The sequence below is a fragment of the Nematolebias whitei genome, chromosome 13 (genome assembly GCF_014905685.2).
Source record: "Nematolebias whitei isolate Nwh7 chromosome 13, NemWhi1, whole genome shotgun sequence".
NCBI classification, from domain to species: Eukaryota; Metazoa; Chordata; class Actinopteri; order Cyprinodontiformes; family Rivulidae; genus Nematolebias; species Nematolebias whitei.
This window is the reverse complement of record NC_056510.1, coordinates 20796265-20819258: the sequence shown is the minus strand read 5'-3', so window position 1 is coordinate 20819258 and position 22994 is coordinate 20796265. Positions and strand designations below refer to the sequence as shown.

At 38.7% G+C, this 22994-nt stretch overlaps 2 protein-coding genes across 6 annotated transcripts in view; one reads left to right on the top strand and one right to left on the bottom strand.

The window, feature by feature from the left end:
- Positions 1-996, bottom strand: part of rapgef4a (Rap guanine nucleotide exchange factor 4a) — a 41099-nt gene extending 40103 nt beyond the window's left edge. For all 4 annotated transcript variants that reach the window (XM_037686464.1, XM_037686461.1, XM_037686462.1 and 1 more), the window contains exon 1: positions 929-996. In XM_037686464.1, coding sequence (XP_037542392.1) covers positions 929-996 — 68 coding nt within the window. The remainder of the gene's footprint in view (positions 1-928) is intronic.
- Positions 997-9960: 8964 nt separating this feature from the next.
- Positions 9961-22994, top strand: part of ppp1r9ala (protein phosphatase 1 regulatory subunit 9A-like A) — a 36574-nt gene continuing 23540 nt past the window's right edge. For both annotated transcript variants that reach the window (XM_037686959.1, XM_037686958.1), the window contains exons 1-2: positions 9961-10175; positions 10649-12623. In XM_037686959.1, coding sequence (XP_037542887.1) covers positions 10800-12623 — 1824 coding nt within the window. In that variant the 5' untranslated portion in view covers positions 9961-10175; positions 10649-10799. The remainder of the gene's footprint in view (positions 10176-10648; positions 12624-22994) is intronic.

Sequence of the window (22994 nt, the reverse complement as noted above, 5' to 3'; positions counted from 1 at the left end):
TATATATATATATATATATATATATATATATATATATACAGCTGTATATATAATAAGGCAACTTTTGTCCTTAAAATAAATACATTTAAATCATGAACTTTTTTAATTAATGACACGTGCATGTCATATACAGTATTAACTTTTATTATTTTTAATAATTAATAACTAAAACTCTGTTTTCTTGCCTCACAGGAAGGCAAAAATGTAACTCTTCCATTTTACTAGTTTTGCTTTTTTTATCTTCATATATCAATTGCATCTGATTTAAATGTTTGTCAGATTTGGGTTTTCCTCCTTAATGAGCAGTTCTGAAAATGGTTACTTAATAATAAGGTTGCAGATGCTTCCACGTCTAACCTTCTCATATTTACATGAAAATTTGAGTTTGAAGAAGTAGAATTAAATTTTGTTCCTTCCTCTTGAATTTGGGCAATGCATAAAACATTTAACAAAAAGTAGAAATGGATATAAGCCACATCTTATTTGTTATTTCTGCAGTTGTTGTTTTGTAGGTGTAATAAATGTAACCAGCTAAAGATAATAAAGAACATTTGTGAGGATGAGTACCATTCTGAATAGCTACAAATCCTAAAATAGCCCATAAGTATTTGAGATTTTATTTTCTTGTAACTGAATAAATTATAGGTTATTTTGTCAATTAAAGGGAAAAAAAAACAAGTAATTTTTTGACTGGACCCAGAAACAGCAAGCCTAATCATAGAGCAAATTAAAGGCACCGGAAGCACAGGTGTCCTGATATAATCAGTAACCTTGGAGCTCTCAAGGAGGAACAATTTAAAGCTTTGAATTCAAACTACAGCAGCTTATACCATGACTCTTTGAGTGCAGCTGTTTAAACAAAACGCCCACAGAAATCTGCCTCATTAAAGCGAGCTTTCCGCACGATGACAGCTTATAAGTGATTTACCTCTTATCCAGACAGATAATCCACTCGGCAGATTCTGATGAATGAGACGAAGTGTGCACTGCTACCATCGTGAAATCCAGTTGAAAGTCCTGCTGTTGATGCTGCTGCTGCTGCAGAGGAGGAAGAGGAGGCTGCACCTTCACTTACTTACTGACTCTGCTCATCATCCAGCCTGCTCACCTCAGAAGTGCTCACAGACAAAGGAAACATGGTGTAAGGAGTGAACTCAAAACTGAGATAAAGACACTTTCCTTCGGATGTTTGATTGCTGCAAACATTAGAGATTAATTTATATATATATATATATATATATATATATATATATATGAAAGTCAAGGCTTGCCTTTGTATGCACGGCTTGCAAAACTATTTTTGTTAGGATCTCTGTGGGTTGTTTTTTTGGATGTTCAATATGATTAGAATCATCACTAATGTTAATCAGTCCTGATCTTTATATTATTTTATATGTCATCAGTAACAACAAATGCACGAGAAATGACAGGGCTGTATGATAAATTGTAAAAAAAAAAAAAACGGAAAAGGTCAAAAAACTCTTTTTATATAAATATATATGATATAGGTGAGTATAATAGTACCAAACAAAAACAAAATGAAAATCTGGAGATGTTAACCCTCAAAGGGAAAGATACATATCCTGAGTACCGTATTTTTTGGCCTGTAAGTCACGTTTTTTGCGTAATTTGCATGTCCTGCGACTTGTTCATGCATTATTTTCCTATATTTATAAACCAATTTTTGGCTGAGATATGACCATTTTCATTCATTCTGACATTGAAAATATTGAACACTACTATTTTCAGCCACTAGATGGCACTTGAGTAGTATGGCTGGCCGTTGTGTCATGTAATAGGTAAAAGTGGCTATGAATGACACAATTGGCTTGCCTTAGACCTCAAGCGCCATCTAGCGGCTGAAAATGGTAGTGTTCAATATTTTCCATGTCAGAATGAATGAAATCATCAGATCTCAGCCAAAAATTGGGTTAAAAATATAGGGGAAAATGTAAATAAGTTGCTTCGCCATATAAGTCACAGGACATGCAAATTTATGCAAAAGGGTGCGACTTATACAGCAAAAAGTACTTTATAAGTGATTTTCTGCATTTTGGTGTATTTTACTGGGTTGTTAAACATCTGCATTTCCCTACATTTGTAAACACTCCGCTTCTGTCAAGCATCCTTCCCCCCCTCCTCCTTACTTGACGGTTCCGAGTCCACTCTTCTGAATGCACTGTTGTCTGACTCCACACGTGAAACCTCCAGGCGCCTCCTCCGTCTGTTCATGGCCTCTGCCTGTGGGCTCCTGCTCTCGTACAACTGCCTGGTTAACTCGTTCGGACTTCACCCCCACCACTCTTTTAGGGGCAGAGATCTTTTTAAGGGTAGAGGCAGAAATGCTTAAAGATGTTGTTTTAAGATGTCGTAAGTGGCTGTTGGGTTTAAAATTAGTGTTTATGTAATTATTTTCAGATTACATACCAAATATAAGTTTTATTCGTTCAAGGCAGTCATATTTGTTCATAACTTTATTATTAGTAAGTCTGAGAGTTACCAGATCCCAGCAAACAGTTACTGGAACGCACCCTGTCAAAATAAGAGAGTTCCCGGATCCTGTTTCGGCAGGATCCAGCTCAAATTAAGCACTGGCCAGATACCATAATATCTTTCTTAAAGGTAGGGCAGTGGGATGTAACACAACTAACAAACATGCTGCATGTGTCAGATTTCACTCTCAAAAATCACAGCTACTTTAGATGTTACTGTTGGGTGGATTTTTTTTTTAATCCCCTTCTTGTCAGGAAACATTTGTAGGATGCACCAGATGCTAGATAACACCAGGGTTCTTTAAAGTTTAAAAACAAGCTGTAATGAGACATCAAACAAAGTGCAGAAATGATGAATGCCTCAGCTGACACAAGACAACTGAAAGCTGCGTATAGAGATATAGAACAGAAACATGTTTCTTAAAGTGATCACTCAGCATAAATGCTGGTTTAACAGATTATTGCACCAACTTTCTGGAAACAAACTGTACAGAGACTCAAACAGCTGAAAAAGTCAGCACACACTGAAGTCAACAGGCTGCATTAACTGTAGCGCTCTGTGTGAGGAGCGACTTTGTATCTTAGGTGGAAACATTTCCATAATAGCCTTGAGAGAATGATGCTTTGTAAGAAGAGGCCACATAATAAAAGGGTCATTGGTTTCTTGTGGTTACCTTGGCAACAAACTGCTGCAGAGACAAAAAGACTGTGGTGTAGCGACTCCATCTGTGCTGGCGGCGTTGTGAGAAAAACTGTTTGCATACCTCTACTGACACTTTTTATCCCTGGAAGCATGATCATTTGTAATAAATTAGTTTTGTGATTGATCTTAAATTTACTTCTCTCATGTTTATTTACTGTGTTATGCAAATTATAAATCACAAATACACTTACCAAATAAAATGGTCTATTGTTTAATGTGGAGGCCATGTCAACAATACCTGGAATAAACAAAATCAGTGTAAAATCAAAATAAAACTTTTCTTTTCAAGTTGGTTTACAGCCCCCCCCCACCCCCCACCCCCATTAATTTTTTTTACTTTAAATGTTTTTTTCTGCAACAAGATGGCAGCAGTGTGTTTGTGAAAATGCAAGAATGAGATTATCAGAACAGTTTTTTTCAGTACAGACTTCTTTATTGTGCAAAAAATTATAAATGTTGTGATTTAGAACTTTAAGTATTGGACCTTTTGGTCATGTAAAAATAATTTTAGATTTATTTATTGTTTGCTTTGGATTTTAATTTAAGACTGTGTTGCAGGTGCATGTCTGGTTCCTTCAGATTGATGAAAATATGCACGTCCCATTGTAGTTTTGCCCTTTCTTGCTCGAGTAAATACCAAGAACAAAGGTCAGGTTCAGGTCAGGGCATGTACAGCACAGAACACACATTCCTGTACTGCAGCATTGACTCCCAGCTGCCTTGGATCAAAACACAATGTGTGATGATGTCAAAATAAACTCAAGTACTCATCCAAACTCAGTGTTTAAACCATATGTTTTCAATGTCCTTTTAAAGTGATATTTAGGATTTTTTTTAAGTGGGGGTCCTGTGAAAAGTTTATGAACAATTAACATTTTATGCATTGTAGATGGGGCTGTAAACAACTTCACATTTGCAAAATGGAGTTTAAGGCCCCAAGAAGCATATGCACAAAGCCATTAGAGTGTATGTTGTGCACGGCAGCAAAAATGTGTTGCCCTGTGATGAGCTGACTGCCTCGCAGGATGCAGCTCATCTGTAATATCACCAATCATGAGTCACATGCATGGCAACATTTCTGTGTGCATCCACACAACAATTTTAATTTGGTTTTATTTTTATGATTTTAGGTGCAACTCTCCCCCGACATTCCAGCAGGATGTCACATTGTGTTCTTCTCAGTCTGAGATAAACATGGAGGAAGTTGTTGAACTGTTAAAAAAGCTTAAAATCTAATTCTAAAATTCTTACTCATATATATATATACTCTTATCAGCTATTTTCCCTCCTTCTCAGTAAATGTAATGCTCGTGCTTTTCTCTGACAAACTGACAGGTTTGTGCAGGATTCAAGTTACAGTTGGAAAAACAGTCTATTAATTTTTTTAAAGTCTTTACATCGCATAACAATTTTATTTTGCAGTAAATAACAATTTACTGCAAAAGGACTAAAATACGATGTTCCTGCAGGAAGTGCCGCAGGCCTCACCAGTCATTTGCAAATAACCGTCAAATTCTATGTAGTAAGTGTGAGGGAAAATAGTTGTTTTAAAGGATTGTAAAATAGCCTTTGTGTAAACTGCTACTATTTTTTATTTTTAAATCAGAAAAGCTTTGAAACAACAGTAATCCACTTTGGTCTTGGAACATAATATGAAACCACTGCTTTAAAGCTGACTCAAAGTTGCACATTAATTCTGTTTCTAAAATACTTATATGTTAACAATGGCACATTTTTATACGCTGCAAGCAAATCAGCTATGAAAAGCACATCTTAACATCAGAGAAACATTGAAAATGTTGAGGTACTCTGATGAGATTTTCTCGACTCCATTGCTTTTACTCAGATCACCTGCTCTGTTTTTCATTTCCCTTTTCCCTGGTCGCTCCATGTTGTTTAACAGGTTGCTGAGGGACCACAGATTTGGCTGTGATGTTTCTCAGAAGCCAATAACTGTGTGGCTTTTCAGACCTACAGTTGCTAAGAGATGCTCCTGCAGACTCCAGCAGTAAACACGTGGACACATGCAACTCTCATGTGCACACGCAACACAATTTTAAATGCACTTCAGCATTCGGAGGAAAAACTCATGGTATGTGGAACATATGCTTTCCAAGAATACAGCAAGTTTCGAGTCAGATTTTTTTAAGGCTGCATTTGTTTCCTTTTTGATAGAGGACTTAATCGCTGCTTTTCGGAAAGAAGATTTCTTGATAAACATAAATTATGGACATCCAGTTTAAAGCAGGCATAAGTGGCACTGTTCAGATGTTGGATGGTGGCCACATGTCAGTGAATTTACATTGAACAAATGAGACCAGAGCACCTAAGAAGGCCATATTGTACAACAACAACGAGCTAAACTATGTACATGGGAGTGGGAACTGTATAAAAGTTTTACAGATCAGATAACCACGTCTCTAATGGAATTTGAGGGAGATAACTCCAGAGGAAATGCCTGAGGACTGAGACGTTTCCAGAGACGTCGCCTTGAATGATTTAAGATGACAATTTACAACGATGTTCAAAAACACGGCAGCAAGTTTTTAATAGAACATCCTGACAAATGATGATGCAGAATAACATTTTCTAAAAGGAATAAAGAACTGTCTTGTTTTTTTTGTTTTAATTTTTTTTAGATTGCATCTTTTGTCCAATTACAACTGTCAATGGGATTAAACCTTACAGGCTACATAGAAATATGACAGTGATCACAAAAGTGCCTGATAAATAGATCACCATCTGTTCCTGTCTCAATCTGCAGTCTGGTTATTGTTTATCAATAATTACTAGAATATCACATTCTGTTACATAAAGCTGACTTTAAGGGCTCTAGACTGTGTTCTGAATAGCAACCCATTTAAATGCTGTATTTAATAAACCTAGATTTAGCTTTTTGTTACATGTAAAATACTTTTGTAGCTAATACATAAAAAAGTGGACACTTCCTTCCAGTACTTTAAGCAGTCTGTTTCCTGGGTCAGTTGACTGGAAGATATTTTTGTAATGTAGGTTCTTGGCCTCTGAGGAAATCAAACTGTCACTCAGTTTGTTGGAAACGAAGCTTGCAAATCTGTATTTTCAATCTATTTTCAGAATTCATAAACATAATAAGTGTTAATGCAGAGAGTTATTCCAGCTCTGCAAGAAGAAGACACGATTTGAAGCTACATGTAAAAAATGTCACAGTGAAGTGCATGTTTTGCATTGTAAGTTGGCGACAGCAACAAATTAAAATTAAATTAAAATTAAAACTGTGTATAGTGTATTTAAAATCCCTGTTGGTGACCTATTTTTATTGAAGTCACATATACATCCTGTAAATGTAACTTGCCTTATAATATTAGAAGGCGTACTGCAAAGTCACTCGTGTGAGAGGAAGACGAGCCACACAGAACGGAAACTAACTCCTTTGTCACAGCCATCTTGAAATGTGTCCATGTTTTTAAATACTTTACCTTGTTTTCATTATCTATTAAATGATATTAACACAAAAGAGCTATCTCATATTAATATTTCATCTTTGCTTAGCCATCCATCCATCCATCCATTATCTTTACCCGCTTATTCCATTTTGGGTCACGGGGGTCGCCGGTGCCCATGTCCAGCAATCACTGTGCGAGGGGCGGGGTACACCCTGGACGGGTCGCAAGTCCATCACAGGGCCACATAGAGACAAACGAGACAAACAATCATTCACTCTCTCATTCACGCCTAGGGACAAGTTACCAATCAGCCTAACATGCATGTTTTTGGACTGTGGGAGGAAACCGGAGTACCTGGAGAAAACCCACGCATGCACGGAGAGAACATGCAAACTCCACCCAGAAAGGCCCCTGGACCGGGGTTTGAACCAAGGACCTGCTTGCTGAGAGGCAGCAGCTCTACCAGTTGTGCCACCATGCTGCCTCTTTGCTTAGCATTTTGCCTTTTTTCAAACATCTTGTCTTAAAGATTAAAAGACTATGACATTATCCACACGCTGTGCTTTTCAGTTTATTACGGTACATATGTCTATAAGACTCATACTCAAACATAAATGCAATTATCTGACTGAAATGAAACAGAGTAAACAACAAAGAAGGTTAAATCATGTCATCTGGACCAGTTTCCTTAAGTGAGAAATGTTTCATCCCCCATCCTGAGGACTTTGGCAGGCCATATACTGAGGAAGTCCTCTGGATGGGGTACAAAACGTTTCTCACTTAAAGAAACTGGTTCAGATGACACGATTTAACATTTTTTGTTGTTATCTTCCTGGATGATTGAGCTTACAACCCATAATAGAGTTAAATGCAGCCAACGTCCATAGAAAAGCTTTTAAACTCTTGCAGATATATTTTTAAAACCAGTTAAAGCGTTACAAGAAAGTCTGGCTCCTTGGAAGCAAAACAAGAAATGAGAAATGACACAAGACATCTGCACAATCTACTGCAAGGTGGGGATAACTTGAGAGCTCAACCTAAGAATGAATCCATCCATCCATTTTCTTGGCTTGCTTCTCTCTTCTGGGTCGTGGTGAGCTGGTGACTATCTCCAGCAGTCACTCTGCAAGAGGCAGGGTTTACCCTGGACAGGTTTCAGTCCATCACAGGGCCACGATAGAGACTTTAAAACAACCATTTTCACTCTCACCACACCTAGAGACAGTTTAGTTACCCGTTCACCTGGTATGCATGTTTTTGGTCTGTGGGAGAAAACCAGAGGACCTGGAAAAACACCCAATCATGCATGAGAGAACAAGCAAAGTCTCCCCATAAAGGCCCCAGACCAAGAGGCAATCCTGCAACCTTCTGGCAGAGAGGCAACAGCTCTAACCCCTGTGCCAACGTGTCACCTTTAATTCATAACATGGCCGGAAATAAATTTTTCATGTATGAAATCATTCTGAGTCATGCATTACTTTAAGGTACCCATTCCAAAGTCATGAAGACTGGACAATGAAAAGCCACAAAGTAATAAACAAATTCTCACAATGTCCTGATGCATGCTCAATAATCCAGGCAGATAGATCTGATAAGGTCAAGTCAGGTCCTCTGGACAGATTCTTCTATGTTGAAACATTTAATCTTTTATCCAAAAGACTCCACACAACCTTTTCCTTTTATCACTGGTTAACGTGTCCTAAATTAAACAGTTATAGCCAAATTTACGACCAGATGACACACACCACATGCATTTATTTATCTACGAAAACAGCTGAAGTGACTGAAAATTAGTCAAACATTAAACTTACCTGTCAAGCAAAAGCCAAGTGAGTTTGAATACCAAGTTCTGTCTTTATGATGCTCCACCACTCTGCTTGATCTCCAATATTTGTTTATGACAGTTGTCTTACTCATTCTTTTACATGTTTAGCACCAGATTCACTTTCATATTTCCACCTGAAAGTCTTTTCTGAGATTGTATGCTTGTCCAATTTTCCCCATATTTATAGTATAAGTGAAGTTTCGATATGGTTTTCAGTAGACTTACCAAGTGCTTTGTTTACATTGAGTCTGGACCCGCAATTCAGAAATGCATTCAACAAATCTGGAAAAGTACTGGAAGTAATCAACAAAGTCCATGCTCAATAATCCAGGTATACAATCCAACAATTTTCAGTCAGGTCATCTGAACAGTTTCTTTTGTTGTGCTGAAAGGTTTCACCTTCCATCCAGGAGGCTTAATCAGTCAAGGAAACACACAATACAAAACTAATTCTTCCTCCAGCAGCTTACTCCAAAGTGGAACAAACCAGTTACGTTGGTGCTAAGATGGTCTCTTTGGCACGCCCCCTCCTCCTGTGTCGGCTATCGTCCTCATCGAAAGTCATGTCAAACTGGTTCAAAACCAATAAAGTCCATGCTCAATAATCCAGGTATACAATCCAACAATTTTCAGTCAGGTCATCTGGACAGTTTCTTTTTTTGTGCTGAAACGTTTCACCTTCCAGCCAGAATGCTTCATCAGTCATGGAAACACACAACACAAAACCAGCAATTGTTTGATTGTATACCTGGATTATTGAGCATGGACTTTGTTGGTTTTGAACCAGTTTGACATGACTGTCGACGAGGAAGAGAGCCGGCACCGGAGAAGAGGGCGTGCCAAAGACTAGAGACCATCTTAGCACCAACATAACTGGTTTGTTCCACTTTGAAGTAAGCTGTTGGGGGAAGAATCAGTTTTGTATTGTGTGTTTCCTTGACTGATGAAGCCTTCTGGATGGAAGGTGAAACATTTCAGCACAAAAAAAAAAAAGAAACTGTCCAGATAACCTGACTGAAAATTGCTGTACTGGACGTAATCTCTTTCAAACAGCCCAATTTGATGTAGTTGAATATAACTTTTCAATTTAACAATTTTTATGTTTCATTTCATACTTGCAATGAGTACCTTTAAGAGTGTGATTGCACCTTTTTTGCCTTTACTCAGAGTAGTGTACTCCTACTGAGACAAGTAAACTCAACTTAATATGTAACATGTTATAGCAACAAATCACTCAGACTGCTGCAAAGGGAAGCTTGCAAGAAAAAACCTATTTCCTAATGTGATTGCTTCACATTTACAGTACAGTGTAAATAATTGATTCAGTGGCTTTTTATGTACACTTGGTGTGGACTCTTGTCCTTCTAAGAGGTCTAGGAGAGTTTTAAGTTCCCACGCTGTTTCTTTAGAAAAGTCCTCTTGTGTCTGAGCAGTACTGTGGAAAAACTGTGAGGGGAGAAACAGGAGTAGTGGGTTACAGTCCTGGAATGTATGCGCGCTCCCGTTTGTTCTGGTGGCTCGCGGCGGCGCGCATCTAAGACAGAGACTCGGCTGCGCGCGCATCCCGCGGCAGGTCTGGAAGTGCGGAGAGGAGAGAGGGAGAGACACGGGAAACGCTGCTGCCGGAGCGGGGAATGATGGCGGCGAGCAAGAAGGAACAAGTTTGATACTGTAAGAAAAAACTGGAATCTTGAGCCATCTTTCGGCGTCTGACTCGATGAAGCAACTAGGTGAGAAGCTGGCGAAGTTGTTTACATTTTTAGTTTGTACCGAATTACCGTGTTGGACTGTGAACGTAGTTGAAAATTCATGCGACAATGAATCGTTCGGGCTGAGTTCAGGCGCACACTGAAGTGTCGGAACGCGCAAAAGTTCAACTTTGCGTCGCTTTTTATCTACGGGTGGAGGGGCCGGCAGCAAGCCTTTGATTTAAGTACGACATACTGTCACAGTTAAAGTTAGTTTCGAGGTCAACTAGTTATGTTTAACTTTAGCTCCATACGCTAGCAGTCAGTCCAGACAACAATTCAAACGCTAACTGTGCACGCGAACTTACCTTCCACTCGCCAACCGCCAGTTAAATCAGTACATTTAGGTTTATTTTTATCTGAAAACACGCAATTTTACAATAATTAATAAATTGTTCTTGACAATAACAAGTTAATAGTGTCATTTGTTTGCAATTCTCTCGTTCTCTTTTTAGATACTTCCCTGAGTTGAGAGACCAGTACTCCAAAAACCCTCCACAGGACCCCATCATGGCACCGGTTGCATAAAGTCCTGTGTTAGTTCTCAATAAAACATTCCAGAAAGCTGACTTTAGGATTGTGCTGCGGTCATAAACAAGCAAGAAGATGATCAAAGCTGAAAGCAAAGGAGCAGAGAGGACCCTGAGAAGCGCTTCACCTCACAGAAATGCATACAAGTCTGACTTCCACTCCATTAAGTGCTCCTTTGATGGTCCAAAGTCTGAGGCTACGTCTAAAAATGTTACGAATGGAACCAGTGACACGCGGGAGGAGTCGAGGGGAAGGCCGTTTGGAACCAGAGTGAATAAGATCAAGAACATCTTCCTACAAATGGACGGGCAGCAACAGGAGTCCCAAGAAGGAAAACCAACTTTAAAGCCTGATGTTCCCCTGACTTCTCCTACAAAGACACAATTTCCAGTCACTGCTCACAGGGTTAGCTTCAACAGTGCCTCAAGCCCAGAATCCCACAATTTAGATAAAATGCCCAAGGGAGAAGATGTTGAGATTGACAAAGTGGCTTTGGCAGAGAAGTTTTCTGTGACCAGAAAACTATTTGAAAGAGGCATCAAAGAGCAGACTGTGACTGAAAAGCAGTCCCCAAACAGAGTAGTAAATCGTTTGTCTTTTGGAAGTGCCTCTGATGAAGGGAAAAGCACAAGGAGAGTGTCAGGAAGCATGGAAAATAATGGTAAAATGGAGCAAACTCATGTATCAACCGTTAAAAGTCTTTCAGATGAGATGGCTGATGGTGAAAAAAGACATGCGCCTAGAGTGTCATTGAATGCAGGGCCCATATCCAAGAGGTTGGAAAATTATATGGTTGAGAATGACACAGAAGACAACCACACATCTGCTGGGAAGGAAGGAATGGTCTCTACAAAACAACACAGTACAGCTCAACACATACAGCCTACCTCTCTAACACGAGACAGCTTACACAAACCTACTTCTCCAGTCAAAGAAGCAGCTGACTCTGTAAATAATGTCACCAACAGAAATAAAGACAACAAACCTGCATCTTTGGGGTCAAGTTTTGGGACTAAACCTACAGGTACCAGTCTGGAAAGTAAATCCGTTTCTTTGACAGCTGATAACACTCACAAACTCCACTCACCAGAGGAGACAGCCCCAGTTAACCATAGCTACAAGTCATCTTCATCATCTGTTGACAGATTTAGTCGGACATCTGTTGGTGGGGATGAAGCCAAACCACGTAGTCCTCCCCAGAGGCATGAGAAACAATCTTTGATATCAACTGGTGGAGCTCAGCATGCAGACAAGGCCAAATACCCTGAAAAAGCCAAGAGTAAAGATGACATGACTCTCGTCTCTACTGGGGAAAAACCACCCAGTCAGACTTCATTCCCCGAATCCAAAGTGGGGAGCACGGTGCGGGCTGAACTGGTTGTGGTTCAGAACGAGTCCTCAGAAAGTGAAGGTAATGAAGAAGAAAACTTAGAAGACAGTGCATTTGAAGAGCAGAAACACTACAGAGAACTAAAAAGAAGCTTTACAGCGGATGATCCGAGCTCTAACACAGCTCTTCTAAGAGGCACAGACGCTGTCGATGAAGGGAGAATACTGGAGGATGATTATGATTTTTATGTAAAAGAAGAGAAGGAAAAAGGCACTTTTGTTTTCAGTCAAGACGGTGAAGAAGATGAGGCAACGGAGGAAGATGCTACACTAGAGAAGCAGGTGGATAGAGCCTCTCCAGCAGTGTATGGAATTGAGAATGCAGCATTTGTGGATGACAGAGATGTAGACCAGGTCATTGGGGAAGAAGAAGAAGAAGGGGAGGTGGAGGGAGATGAGGAAGATCAAACCTATGGGGAATATGATGACTGCTATGAGACCCCTGGCCTCTCCGATGAAGATGAACCTCCCCCAAAGAGGAAAATTAAGTTCTCCACAGATCCTATCTTGGTAAGTGTTTAGTGTTTATGTCTGAAGCACTGTTGCTCAGCTGAAACTCCTATAATATATTGCACAGTACTTTGGTTATAATCCACTGTCTCATTGACTCAGCAGTGGTGTCTGACCTGGGTGTTCCCTGCAGACACATAACTAATTAGTGAAGGCTGAGAATGAATGCTTTTGTCTGTTATGCTCGCGTCACAGCTGCCAAACTATCATCAGATAAGCTTTGGTGCAGTTCAAAAATAAATCCTAAACTATGGTTTATTTCATCTTGTTGAGCAGGAAGGCGGTAGTTTGACAACCTAGTTCCCTAATCTCATGAGAGATGACGGAGAAGTTTGGAGACTGGGGCAGTATAGCTGTTGCAGTATTTTTGGAAATAATGTTGACTTTGCAGAGTGCCTGTGAGAGCAGGACTAAAGCTGAACAGGGGGTGCAGAAAGGGAGTTGCAATGAAACTTTATATTGTAAAACTCTAAATATGAAGACTTTTGAGGATGTGGACGGGGAGGACAATCTTTCTCATTCCAACTGTTGGCAAACATGCTGTGCTGGCTCAGAAAAAACAATTCCAAATGTTTTTTGAGGGCCTTGATTACTTTTTCTGCTACTTATCTCAATAATTCAGTTTGAAACAATTGTAAAAAATAAAAAAAGCACCCATGTGTTAACTAAGCTATTGCATATTTAGAGAATTTATAGGGGACCTTTGCATGCTGATAACAGTTGTGGGTGTGATTGTTTTGACTACCTGTATACTGCATTTTATTTATCAAGTATACATACATATGTAAGGGGAAAAAAGCACCATTATATGTATGGACCCTAGTGAGCTTCCTTAATGTGTTGTATACAAAACTTTTTTTTTTAAGAAACAAGTTTTGCATCATGTCTTACCTTCTGTGTGAAGTACCCAATTTTTTTTTGTTAACTCAACGGTACTTTCCACAAATAAAGATTTATGCACAGTAGGGTTAGTGCTATCCCCATCCACAGGTGTTATGCTGCACTATTGTTACCTCAAATTACATGACGTTGCTTCCCAACATGAGAGCGTTGTTTAAAGAAATACAGAGTTGTAGTTTGCTCTCATACTTCCTCTGCTTTGGTAAAAAAAAAGGCATTTCAATCAAAAAGTCTAGAAAAAACAATGCTATGTAAACAGCAATTCTTATCGACTGAACCCAAATAAGGCCATATTCAGAGGGGAAAATAAATACAGTAGTTATGTGTGGAAAGCACTACCAGTAATTTTTTTTTGCATTATGTAGATATGTATCAATTAAGGGCGTCTTTATGGCATCAGATTCCTTACTGATTTGTAGTGCTTGTCCTTTTTTCCAGCAGGGTCAGTGTAGAGCAAAATGTATCTGGTTTAAAAAAAGGAATGCTTTTAGTGTGTGGAAAAAAGCCAGGAACGTCTGTGTGTTTCAGAACATAATGTAATAAAACTTTGAATGAACACAACTTTAACAATGCTGTAATAGGGGTCATTTATATCAGTTTATGTTCTGCAACATGAACATAAATACACTGCCTGGCCAAAAAAAGTCACCACCTGGATTTAACTAAGCAAATGGGTATGAGCCTCCTATTGGATAATTACTGCATGGGTGATTATCTTTCAGCTGACAACAAGTTATTTAACCCCAACTGGTGCAATGAGTTGCTTCTCATTTCTTAAACAACCATGTTGAAAGACACATGGCGTGGTCGTGGAAAAGATGTCAGTCTGTTTGAGAAGGGTCAAATCATTGGCATCAAGCAGAGAAAACATCTAAGGAGATTGCAGCAACTACTAAAATTGTGTTAAGAACTGTCCAACTCATTATTAAAAACTGGAAGGATGGTGGGGACCCATCGTCTTCGAGGAAGACACGTGGCTGGAAAATAAATCCTGAATGATCGTGATCCTCGATCACTTAAACCATATGTGTCAAACTCAAGGCCTGGGGGCCAAATGTGGCCCTTCTTGACATCTTATCTGGCCCCCAAGATATGTGAAATGTAAAATGCTTCTATCTCTTGAATTTTTTTCCAGTAATCTTTGATTATAATGTGGAAACACAACAAAGAACATCAATGAGACCAATAAAACTCTTGTTGAGGAACCTGTGACCAAGAAACAATGTTGGGTATCTGATTTGAGTTAATTTAGTTTCTGAAATTGGTCTTTAGTTTGAAAAAGGCTTTAATTTTGGCCCCCTTTTGTAAGTGAGTTTGACACTCCTCACTTAAACGTTTGGTGAAATCAAATTGAAGAAAAACAACAGTAGCACTCAAGACTATGTGTAATAGTGAACGTAAGAGCATTTTCACGCACAATGCGAAGGGAACTCAAGGGATTGGGACTGCAGCTGTGTAGCCTTAAGAAAACTTTAAAATTTTATTGTTTGTTTTTAAATCCCTGAATGGTCTTGCACCATCATATCTATCTGAGCTTCTTACCCCCTACATCCCTTCTTGCAATCTCAGATCCTAAATCTGTTACTTTCCACTCCCAGAGCTCAACTGGTGACAGAAGGAGGGAGGGCTTTTATGGTCAGGGCTCCTAATTTGTGGAATGCTCTTCCTTTAAATATTAGACAGGCCTCTTCATTGTCTTCTTTTAAATCATTAGTTAAAACTTACTTGTTTAATAGGGCTTTTAATATCTGATTTTTTTTTTCCTTATGTTATCTATTTTAATTGATTTGGTATACTTTTATGTTTCTGACGTCATTTATGTTTTAATTGATTAATGTGACGCACTTTGTAACATTTGTTTGAAAGATGCTATACAACTAAAGTATTCTTCTTCTTCTTCTTCTTCTTATTATTATTATTATTGTTAAAACCATTAATCAGTGAGGCTAACTGGGGAAAAAAAAGGCTTAAATTTGCTAGGGAGCATAAAGATTGGACTCTGGAGCAATGAAAGAAGGTCATGCGATCTGATGAGTCCAGATTGACCCTGTTCCAGAGTGATGGGTGCATCAGGGTAAGAAGAGAGGCAGGTGAAGTGATGCACCCATCATGCCTATAGTGCCTAGTCATCAATGCAAGATCTTGGTGAAAAATTAATGCAACACTGGATGGAAATAGATCTTGTGACATTGCAGAAGCTTATCAAAACAATGCCACGGTGAATGCTGCTGTAATCAAAGCTAAAGGCGGTCCATCAAAATATTTGTGTGACCTTTTTTTTGGTGGTGACTTTTTTGGCCAGGCAGTTTATAACTGAATTATCTATTTAATGTATGTACAGAATTTTTGCTATTCTAAATAAGGGCAATTTAATATTGTCGCATATACTCTGTGGGTCAGTATTTTCTCTAATTTTCATGAAACAACTCGATTTTTAATTTTTTTACCTTAAAGTGAATTTTATGTTTCATAATTTTAACTTGTATGTCAATCCAAGAACCACAGAGATAGCTGAGAAGGGTTTTTCCTTCACCAACTAGAGTCCACACAGATTAAACAACAGCTAGTTCGTATCTCCTCTGCTGCTCCTGCAGCGACAGAAGACCTGTTTTCCACCTGATCTATCAAATCTTGTTTTTTTCTTTTCTGCAGTTCCTGTGAAGCAAAAAAAAAGTAATGACCAGAATGAGCCGTGTGATCATTGTTTTTACACTCCTCATGTCTAAAATACAAGCCTGTCGGTCATTATTAGTTGTCAGGCACTTAGAAATATGCTGCTTGTATGGAGTGAATAGAAGCCTGATTGCTAAAGAACTGCATCTCTGACAAATGGGCAGCAGCTCTAAATTTATGCACAATACCCACAATCACATGCTTAAACTCAAGCATTGTTAATTCCTATGTGTGATACATAAAGACCATCTTACACAAAGGATTATCTTCCAAAGCATGTGTTCACCTGGGTTGGATATTGTAGGGGATTTCTTTTGTTTGTCAGATGCAGTGGAATCCTCCCTGTTAAATTTGATGTTTACTTAAGTTGCCTTCGACATCTGCACCCAGGCTTCAAAGAGCAAACACGTGAGTTGAAAGCTCAGGCACTTGGGTTGCGCCAAACTATACATGCTCTTTTGTTGGGGTAGGTGCCAATTGTTTACGATCTGAAGCCGTGTTAGCGCCTGTCTCAGTACTCAACCATATTGTTAACAGGCAATTATGGTCCGACACCTACTGATTCTCCTGACATTTCACAAATTCAAATGTGGAAACATCTTTAAAAGGCTTCTCCTTTGAGCATGGAGTATTTATTGCATTATAGACTGCTGTCCAACATGGATGTAAGGAATTTAGTAGTTTCTGAATATAATCGGTTACACATTACAGTCTTTGACCAAAGGCACTTTGTTAAAACTTTCTGCTGAGAGTTTTGTTTATAAGGTCAAGTTTTACAGCTTGTGTAAGGGTAAAGATCCTGCTCAGAGGTGTTGACATTGACAAGATATATATTGAAAATGTTTTTGAAATGCAATAGTGTTGTGGTAGGTTTCTGATTTGATAAAACATTCTGATATAGCTTGTTAAAATCAAGATTGTTTTCAGTTTTTATAACTATTGTTACATTGCATTAGTCAGTTTTTGATCACCATATGTTTTGTATTAAACAACTGACATTGCATTTCCTCCAGTGTTTGCGGTGTGCCTTTCATCCCTCTGCTCTCTGTTGCCATTTCTGTGACAAAGCATTGCTCAAAATTTGACTGCTTTTGCAGATCATTGAGTTTTTAGACGTAACATTTGAATTCAACATTGAAAATGCTGTGTCCGGCCATCAAAGTGTCCATATAACATTTTCATGTAGCTTTTGCATTTTTTGTTTCTGTTATATCTTTGGATATTGCTTCCCAGTGTTGTAAGCATTCATATCCTAAATTGTAGGGGTGTAGTGGAAGTAGGAGAGATTTTTCCACTACTCGTATGCCTCATCACAATATCTAATCAACATTTTGCTAAAACAGAAAGAACAAATGACTCCCTTGAATTCCGCACAGCTTGCACTGTTTTTCCAGACTTTTAAAAGAGTTGTTATCTCAGGGTGTGGATACACCTCTCCATTTCCATCCAAATCATCAGTGCGGGGTGGGGTGTGTCCAGGAGAGGGGACTAGAAGCTGACCTACAGTGAGGGGGACACAAAAACATGTTTCTAGTACACGTTTGATTGGGCTGATAGTATTTACAGAATATATGAACTACATCTCTGACCCAGAAGCTGTGATAAATTGAAAATAGTAAGCAGCACAAACAGGATACTGCTATCCATCTTGTGCAGAAAAACCATTGACTGCAGCCGTCAGTGGTACGCATGCACGATTTTACCCTAATGCTGGACCTTTCCAAAAAACGTACAATTTGAGACCTGGATTCAAAACGTTTTGTTGTCAGAGAAAGCGGCCGCTGTTGTCCTGTACACAAACAGGCAAAACACAACAAATGTTACACTTTCACTTAAAAACTGAGTCATGTAAACAAACCCTAAAACTGGTGAGCCATGTTAACTTTACAATCTGTTATCACATTAAGATTAGACTGGTCTTTCTCAGGTCACAGTAGCTATGTTTACATGGACATAAGTAATCGGATTAAACGGCCATTCGGAATAAAAATGTGTCATGTAAACTCCCCATTCGGATAATTCTGAGCTGATTCAGCTCGATCCGAATGAATTTGCAATCTGAATGAGGGGTGGTTTATGCCGATTCATAATCCAAACGGTGTGCATGTAAACACTTAATCTGATCATTTTGTTTTGAACGTGGAAAACTGACCTGACTGCGCCTGTGCGACCTATGTCTACCTCACGTATTTCTGTCTGGCTAGATGCTAATATGTCGGGGGAGCAAAACTGATCGGTGAGCGACACAACATTTCTACTAGAAACTTTGAAAGAGCTCTAATTTATATGTATTCCCTGTAGCTCAATCAGGGAGTGCAGTAGCGTTTCCACCGTCATTAAAACCTGGCGCGGGTCCATTTTGGGCGCTCGGCTTTGTTTATGTTCATCACGGAAGTAAAACTTCTGTGTTTTTTTTTAAAAAGAAAGTTTACTACTCTGAGAATGTCAGTACTTCTGTTCTGAATGAAAGCCTGCTATGTAAATGCTCGTCATGATCGGATTGTGTCCATGTAAATGATACATTAATAGGATTATTTAATCTGAATACATATCAGTCCGATCAAAGAATTTTGTGCATGTAAACATACAGTAGCTGTAATAATCACAAAAAGAAAGACTATTTTGTTTAATTTTTTTCTGCAGTTCTTGTTGAAACATATTTCATAATAAGATAAATGTGATGGAAATCGTGTAGGGCATGGGTGTCAAACCCACTTACAAAAGGGGGCCAAAATTAAAACTTTTTTCAAACTAAGGGCCACTTTCAGAATCTACATTAACTCCAGTTAGATACCCAACATCTTTTCTTGGTTGCAGGTTCCTCAACAAGAGTTTGATTAGTCTCATCAGACATTCTCTGTTGCACTTTTGACATCATAATCAAAGATTACTGGAAAAAATGAAAGTGATAAAAGTATTTTACATTAAAAATATCATCTTGTGGGCCAGATAAGATGCCAGCGAGGGCCACATTTGGCCCCCGGGCCTTGAGTTTGACATATGGTGTAGGGTGTCTTCCTAAAAGCACAGGAGGCAGAAGTTGATTGTGAAAGTTTCTAAGTTTTGCTTGCAAACCTGTAAGAATGTTCTGGAAAATATTTCAGGACTGCAGGAAACGTGTGTGAAACTTCTATCACACTGAAAACCTGTACTTGTGAGCACTTTCAATATTACACCACTGTTTTTGGCTATGCATGATTTTCTTTAATATCCATCCATCCATTTTCTTTACCCGCTTATTCCATTTTTGGGTCACGGGGGTCGCTGGTGCCCATGTCCAGCAATCACTGTGCGAGGGGCGGGGTACACCCTGGACGGGTCGCAAGTCCGTTACAGGGCCACATAGAGACAAACGAGACAAACAACCATTCACTCTCTCACTCACACCTAGGGACAATTTAGAGTTACCAATCAGCCTAACATGCATGTTTTTGGACTGTGGGAGGAAACCGGAGTACCCGGAGAAAACCCACGCATGCACGGAGAGAACATGCAAACTCCACCCAGAAAGGCCCCTGGACCGGGGATTGAACCAGGGACCTGCTCGCTGAGAGGCAGCAGCTCTACCAGTTGCGCCACCGTGCTGCCTATTTTCTTTAATAGGGATGTGTTTATTTTTTTAATGGCGATTAATTCAGAGTATTTTTGAATATGTGTAACGGTCTGTTTTTATCCAAACAAGCTTTTGAAACTAATATTTTTAGTTGTCTTTTTAAGTTTCTGTCATCTGGACTTAGTTCCTGTGCACATTCTTGCATAGCAAAAAGTCAAGAGTCGTCGAAGGATTAGCACACATTCATTGTAGGCGTCTGATTTGCTTAAAGGACAAAGACTTTTGCTGGTATTTTCAGACCTAAGGAGGTTGTCGTAGTATTTGTTTATTGTTAAACACATGCATGTTTGCATAGTGGTCAAAAAAATGTTAACTGATCAGTGCCTAAAACCAGGATCTGCACCTGCTGCTTTGCCCCACCCTCATAAAGTCACAAGGAGCACCCACAGCAGTGTTAATATGACATCTCATGTTCATTCTTAAACGCACAAGTTGTGGTTAAGGATTTCACAGTTCGTTGTTCAGTCATTATCATTTATGCACCTCCTGTTGTCCGTTTGGCTCCCACATGACTGAAGCAACAGATATTTTCTATATGTTTTACTTGAACAACCAAAAGACGAGTTTGTTTGATGTTGTCTTTGCTGACTTTTGTCAACACGTTTGTCATATTTTTTCAAAGGTTTATAACTTTTATTTATTTTCAATAGGACTGATCCCCTCGTCCTCAAACTGTACCAGTATTTTATAATCTAACAAAGTTAAGTCAGGTCCTTTGGACGGATTAAAAAAAATAAAAATGAAAAAACTTTGAAACGTTTCGTCTTTAATCCAAAAGTCAGTTTGAGGAGCTGCAATAAACTCAGTCTTATAAATAAAAACAAGCTTGCTATTCATGGCCATCAGAGCACTAATGATTAGTTGTTAGGCTGATGGTCCTCCTTTATCATGTGAACAGTTTTGTATGTCAACAACAAACTGGTTGATCCACTATGAGAAAGGGATAGCTATTTATAAGACTGAGTTTATTACAGCTCCTCAAACTGACAAAAGTCTTTTGGATTAAAGACGAAACGTTTCAATGAGTTTTCAAATTTTTTTTTAATCCGTCCAGAACACCTGATTTAACTTTGTTAAAATTTTCTACCTGGATTATTGAACATGCATTAGTGTATTTTATAATATATTAACAAGTATTAAAACACACACACAGGAAATTTGTTTACTGTTTGCTGGAGCTTAATGATTTCTTTGTGTTGTGCTTATTTATTTTCTAAAATGGCCCTTTTGCTTAGGACTGTGCCGGATTTGGCTTCATCCTCATCTAACCAGCAATGTAGATCTGAGCTGCAGTCAGCCACCTGGGCTAGTGACAAAGACGGGGCCAGAATATTAATTCTGTTAGCTCAGTGCTGTTCATTCGTCTTCTTGCTATGGGATGAGGTTTAGACTGTCTGAAATTGCTTGCACCTTTTAATTTTGTGGTATCAAAAACAGTAATTTACATTTTATTTTCTAAAAACTGCAAGCAGTTGTGTTAGAAGAAGTTTATGTGCTTTTACGACGACAAAAATAGCCTTTGTTGGCCATTTATAGACGAACCTGTTCCACCTGTTCATGTACAGCAGCTCCGTTGGAAATTTGATTCCCTACCTCAGACTCCCAACTCTTCCTGTTTTAGGTTTTCCTTCAAATTAACTCTTTGATGCTCGATGAAAGCAATCATGAAGTTATTTTAGTTTTCATTTCTTTTAATGGCTTATGTCAGTTGTTTTGTGAAAGCAGTGTGATTATTGGCTGATTTTTATAGTGTTATTGTTTTGTCCAGTGATATCCCAAGCTTGTACAATATGCTTCTTTTTGGTTCTACCATCATAGTACAATTGTATCCTCAAAATATTACTGGCACTGTGACAATGTAAACCAACCTTCATAGTAACCCCAAGTATTTGCATTCTACTTTCTGTCACCCACAATCAGTCTTGAATATCAACTTTGTTTCTTCCCTATTCTGTTGGCTTATGTACTGTAATTTTGCATTCCCATTAGTCATTCTTAATTAGGTTTTGTTTCTAGATAGTGCTATTAGTATAACCTATGATAACTACAGTGCAGTCTGTCCAGATAATTCATTACATTTTTTGATCAATTAGCAATAGACATCCTCTGTACTTTGACAATTGTTGCTTGTTCATGTAAAAGGAGTGTCGGGCGTGCTGCTGCACAGCTTGCAGATGTGCTTGTGGTCATGTTGCAGAGACTCTTCAGGGTAGACTGAGGTGAAGGAAACAAAGAGTCCTTTTAAACAGTTGCCAGATTTTGTATTGTTTAAAAAAAGGATTCAATGCCCACACACAGACAAATCCCACTACTGCTACTGGTATCTTTTATATTTACCAGCTTCATAAAAATAATTGACTACGTTTCCATTGTGATTTCTATAGTATTTAACATTTTAGAGGGATGTGCACAAGAAATACTAGAGCTATATTATCCTCGTTTAACTGATGCGTTTATCCACGATATAAAACCCTTCTCCAAGCCTTTCCCCCCCAATGACTCTGATCTGAGCCGGCTGCCACCCCTGGCCCAGCTCACCCTCACAGCATGTTTTAATTTGTTATCTTTTGTTTTATAGTTTACATTACAAGCCCCACTCTCCAACGGAGAGCCTTTGTTATTCTACTGGCAGTTTTTCTCTGGTTTACTTTTCCTCACAGCTGCTGACTCATTTCCCTCTCTGGTACTCTGTTGGTGGAAGGGAACGAGGGAAAGATGGAAAGAGTTTCATGTTGGGTGTGGGTGGGCATGTCTACGTTTGTGGATATGAGTTTACATAGAGAAGGCAGACTATTACAGCTGTAAAAAAAAGATTTATAAAGGGAAACTGCTTGCTGAAAGCTGAGCTTTAGTTAGAATTTAAAAAAAATTATGCTGTTAATGTCTCACAATTTAAATCAAAGACTCTGTAGGCAATAAAAAGCAATTATGCAAGGAAGGGAGTTGGAAGAAAATTGACCTGCACACTGATCAACAGTGCTTTTATTTAATTCAGCTTTCAGACTGTGCTTGCTATAAAGTTTAAGTCTGGGCACAAGGGACTGTCAACATTTTGTGAAGATGTTTTTAGGCAGAACAGGTCAATGAACAGACTGATTTCTGTCTTAATTGCCAATAAGAGTTGAGTGATTGGGTTTGAGCAAAGAAAGAACAGTTTTTGTAGAGGGCTGTGGCAACAGGAAAGT